General features: G+C 37.2%; 2 protein-coding genes across 3 annotated transcripts in view; both read right to left on the reverse strand.

Annotated features, from left to right (window-relative positions):
- Window positions 1–5,317, reverse strand: part of LOC102192908 (E3 ubiquitin-protein ligase DTX3L-like) — an 8,227-nt gene extending 2,910 nt beyond the window's left edge. For both annotated transcript variants that reach the window (XM_013912497.1, XM_013912498.1), the window contains exon 1: window positions 5,166–5,317. In XM_013912497.1, coding sequence (XP_013767951.1) covers window positions 5,166–5,268 — 103 coding nt within the window. In that variant the 5' untranslated portion in view covers window positions 5,269–5,317. The remainder of the gene's footprint in view (window positions 1–5,165) is intronic.
- The window catches only part of LOC106456303 (uncharacterized), a 12,052-nt gene that overhangs the window by 4,925 nt on the left and 1,804 nt on the right, over window positions 1–5,323 (reverse strand). The gene's annotated exons all lie outside the window — the stretch shown is intronic.

The following is a 5,323-nucleotide window of genomic DNA, read 5'->3' on the forward strand; positions in this document are numbered from 1 at the left end:
CCACATTAGGTATACATTTGTTGAACCAGGTCTGAAGCATTTTCTGTAGACTAGTCTCAGGCTTCTTTGTTTTTTGTGGTTCATCATCAGACTTTGTCCACTTCAGTGAGAGAACAATGAGAGCTCCATCTTCAACCTGTGATAAAAAGAAATGAAATAAACAATTGATAAAGCAGTGTAAATCTGTGTAATCCTATGATATTCAATGAAAATAAAAATATTTAAAAGCCATTTTAATCATTGTTTAAATTTATATCTTTAGAATTCTTTTTTCACTATTACAATGCAGATAAATAGTGTGAGGTTAGCCACATGTCATATTTTCACATTTTCAGCTTGAACAACTTTACAAATGTTCTCACTGGCGATCACAGTCACACTGAACAGCTTTACACAGCATTGATCATGTATCTCCTGAACCTCCACTGTTGATCAGCTGAGATTATCATATTGATCTTGTGTAATCAATACTTTCACTTTCACATAATCTTGTTTGGAGCTGGAGCTTGTTTTGTGTTACTGAGAACTTAATCATATACACACAAACTGATCAAAACACTTACTGCAGCAGGTGTATCGGTAGGTTTTAGATGTTGCTCATTTTTGCCCATAGCAGAAGGCTGCACCTTTAATAATGATAAAAAGTCTTTTTAAGTATAAAAACAAACTCTTGTGTTGAAAGTAAAACAAAACAAAACAAAAACAAGCATACTGCTCCCAATGAAGATAATAACTATGGCTATTTAATGACTGAATTAACCCCCAAAATGTTGCAATCTTACAAAGTTTTTTTCACTGATGAACCTCCAGAGTGGATCAGCTGAGATTATTATGTTGATCTTGTGTGCTTAATTCTCGAAAACGTACGTAACACACAGAAACTCACAAAAACACTTACTGCACCAGGTGTATCAGTTGGTGTTAGGTGTTGCTGGTTGACACTCAAAGAAGAATGCTGCACCTATAATAATGGGAGGACGGCTTTTTAAGTATAAAAAAAAAGTGTTGTGTCAACTTAAAAAAGAAGTTTATTGGTGCTAATGAAGGTGGATATTCACTAAAGTTGATTATTTAATGACCCTTTAACACCAAAGCTCCTGTAACAAATTTGCAACCTTATGAAGTTTCTTCACTCATGAACCTGATCAGCTGAGGTTAGCTGAGCTTGTGTGCTTTCACTTTTACTTACTTTTTACAAGAATATGGATAAAAGCTGGAACTGGTTATGTTTTATAGAACAGATGAAGCATAAGCACACAAACTCGGCAAAACACTTACTGCAGCAGTTGTATCTGTAGGTGATGAATGTTGCTGGTTGTCACTCAAAGCAGAATGCTGCATCTATAATAATGAAGAAAGACTTTTAAAAATAAATCAAACAAAATGTGGTGTCAAAAGTGACATTTGAACGCCGCTCCTCCTTAATGACTGCATTAACACCACATTTCCTGTAACAATATTATTGTATTCTGATTCGGTGCTAGTTTACGTACGCTCTGGTCGTCAGTGTCCATGGCTTCCACCGTGTCCGTGTCCGAGTCCATGTTTCCGATTTTGATCGTCTTCCTTCAAAACACAACACAAACAGACGACATAACAACAGTGTGTTTTTTACTCAAACAACCAGCAATTCTTTATTTGCTGATTTTATATATAAAAAAAACGTTTCCATAAATTAGCTAACGTTGCTCTCCGACTATCCTGCAGAGCTACACTCTCGGATACACTCCACTTTCCAGTTTCCTTATGTCTTACATTTTAGCCAAACCTGTACAAATGTGTGTATCTGAACAGAAATATACCTGGAAAATATTACTTTACCTCGTATATGACTTACTCCTGCCTCGCTACTTTAAACACTGGTACTTCCTTATAAACGAAAGCGAAAGCTTGCAGCTCCGCAATAAGGATCTGCGTCACACTCCAAACACGCAAGTGCACCTCTGTCATTTCCAGCAGTGTTGGCAAGAGGTCTGTTCGCTTAGCTGACTCTGGAAACTAAATCCTTCTTCATTGCTAGAAAACTACAGAAAATGTTCTTTATGTTACATGTATGTTGTCTGCTTTATGTTTCAGATATTTTTAAGAGTTTGTGTAAGATCGTTTTTGTTAAATATCTTCTGTCTCATATGATTCTGACGAACACTGCATTGATTTTTATTTCATCTTTGACTCCCTTCAGAACTATGATACCTGAGGGAAATGTATTAATAATAGCCTATAACTCAAATAAAAGGTCAAATGTATACCAGAATGCCAGAATCCACTGAAAATTTTGGTTTTAACTTTAAAGTACCTCAAGTACATTTTCTGCTGATATTTCACAAATTCTACTCATTTTCCACTCACTGTAAAAGGTTTTGGTGTTCTGTTTGTATTTTTATAACATTTTTAAAAATGCTGTGATGAACTTTTTTCTTAGCCTTAAAAATGCCCCTCTGTCCTCATTTATTATAATTAATTTAATCTTATGTATTTTTAGATGCAGTATACAGTGGGAATGATCCTTTAATACACAGTATACCTACAGAAAATCTTATATGCAGTATAGGTGCAGTGTTGGGGAGTAATGGAATACGCGTACTGACGTTACGTGCTTAAAATACAAAATATGAGTAACTGTATTCCGTTACAGTTACCGTTTAAACAGGTGGTATTTAGAATACAGTTACTTTGTTTCATATGTTAGGCTGCAGTGTTGGTCAAGTTACTTGAAAAAAGTAATCAGATTACAGTAACGCGTTACTGCCCACCTCTGTTAGGCTGTCCCCTGTCTATTTTTGGTAATTCCAGGCCGGTTTAAACCCACACAAAACAATGTCTAGGTCTCAAGCTCGCGGCCCATGTCATCTCTACTTGCATAATGACGTGAAGAAATATTTTTAAAAATTATTGCTCAAAAAATTATTTAATATGAAGGCAATAGGCAGAGTGTTACAGGCATAACCCTAAAGAATAGCCTCGTGGTTGTAAGTAAGCTATTAAAACTCGACTGTACACTGTGTTCGTGTTTTCCTCCGAAACAGTAAGTTCCGTTGGAGCAGCCTTTCAACGCCTCTCTCTGTCTCTCGCTAGCAAAGTTGATCCAGTCAACAAAGTAAAGCTAGTTTTCGGCTACGAGCGGAACCCGACGTAGCCAGAGGTCCCTTACAGTTCGGCGGACCTGTTTTATATACGCGGCCGCTGCAAAAAGTGCAGCCTTACCTAATGTCCACCCTACTGTTGCTCATTTCATATTAAGATTTAAAAATCTAGTTGGTATTGGTATGGCGAGTAGCCTTCAATAATAGTAATAAATCACACAGCAATAGTAGATTCATGTAGTTGTAAAAAGCATGATAATATATTAAGTAATCCAAAGTATTCAGAATACTTTACTCTCATTGAGTAACGTTATCCTTCTGTGGGTTCAGAGCACACGTTACAAAAAAATACGTTACAAAATACATTTTGGGGCGTGTATTCTGTAATCTGTAGTGAAAACATTTTAAAAGTAACCTTCCCAACACTGAGTATAGGAGGTTGCCTTAAAATGTAGGAAGAGGCACAAGATAAAAGGAAAGTTATTACACACAAACGCCAACATGCAAAAAAAACCTTTTTATTTCTTGTTGCCATGTTTCAGCAAACATGGTGGAATTTAGAGATTGGGTTGAACAAAGGTTTCAGAAGACACAATACAAAGCTACATGGTAGCATTATGAAATATATACAAATTCCACTGTAAGCATGCAAATAACACAAGAGTTTAACACTAGACTGAGATTGCTACCATAGCCACGACCAACCCCATATTCCAGTAGCAGCACTGGACTGGGAGACATTCATGGGAGATGTGGCAGTTTTCTGATATAAATGGAAAAGCTCTCTGACAGCGTGGCTCTCCATGGAGGCATTTTCTTCATCTTTCTTGTATACAGCTTTGACATTGACTTTGCCTTGACCAACGTCTGATTCTTTCAGGTCCACATTAAACTTATCCTTGATCTTTGCTACCTTCTCACTGTAAGAGGTAATCATCACCTTCCAGTAGCTCTCCTCCATCGTTAGTCCCATATGCATCAGATGGTCTTTGGTGGTCACGTCAATCTTCAGTGATGTATCTTGAGTCTCTCTTTTATACTCTTCATGAGAAGCATCTGTGTTTCTTTTCTGCTCTGTATCTGCATTTAATAACTTTTTCATGGCCTCTTGACTTTGTGTTGGCCCACGCACAGTCATTGTTTCAGAGGTCAGAGTAACCAAAAGCTTGTTTTCTTTTTCCTGGATTGTTTTCAGTGCATCGCCCCACTGTTCTGACTCTATGAACTTGAAAGGAATAACTGAGCCACTGGATTCAACTAAGCTTTTCTGGACAAGGTTTGCAAACTCCTCGAGAGCATTGTCTGGGCTCCCATGTTTTTGGTCTTCTTCAAATCTCACCTTCACATCTGCCATGATTTTAACCCCATTCTTTTTTTCTATATGTTGCATTTCCTCTTCGTACATGTGGTTCACATACCAGAAATGACCCACTGGGATGGAACAAGTGCAAATCTCTTCACCTGCAGAAACTGTGCTACTCTGTTTCCCCTCCTGAACTTGGTCCTGGTATAAACAAATAAAAAAATGAGCAACAACAGCAACAACAACAACGTGTGTGTATTTTTAATGATTTACTACACAGTACATACAGTTTGTGGAGCCGGCACAAATGTACGATGGTTTGTCAAAGCATCCTCTGAAGCACCTGTCTGTTCTCCACCTGCTGAAACTGCTTTACTTTGCTTTCCCAGTTGAACCTGATCCTACAAATACAGTACATCATTTATTTTAACAGAATTCATTTATATTGGTTTTTAATAATTTACTACATGTTACATACAGTTTGTCGATCTGGCACAGATGCAGAAGGGTTCCTTGAAGCATCCTCTGGTATTTGTGCATCAAGCTCTGGAGATGGCAGTGTCAGATTGATGGATGTTATGGTGACTAAATCTCCATCCTTCCCAGTTAGTGTTTGTTTATTCAGTTTCTGAAGTTTAGTCAGGACTTAAAAGACAGAGACAAAATGGATTCTTTTTTGAAACCAATATAAATATGCAGAATGAAATAAAAATAAATGCTTTCTTTGGAGAAGTTATAAAGATAAGAGAGTAATCAGATGATTATGTAGGAGTTTACACCTGGAGCTGGTTTAATGTTTATCACAACACGCCCATCTTTTAGGATCCTTTTCACTGAACAGTCCACATTAGGTATACATTTGTTGAACCAGGTCTGAAGCATTTTCTGTAGACTAGTCTCAGGCTTCTTTGTTTTTTGTGGTTCATCATCAGACTTT

Source organism: Pundamilia nyererei, unplaced genomic scaffold (genome assembly GCF_000239375.1).
Source record: "Pundamilia nyererei isolate P.nyererei 1_Seehausen unplaced genomic scaffold, PunNye1.0 scaffold00092, whole genome shotgun sequence".
Classification (NCBI taxonomy): domain Eukaryota; kingdom Metazoa; phylum Chordata; class Actinopteri; order Cichliformes; family Cichlidae; genus Pundamilia; species Pundamilia nyererei.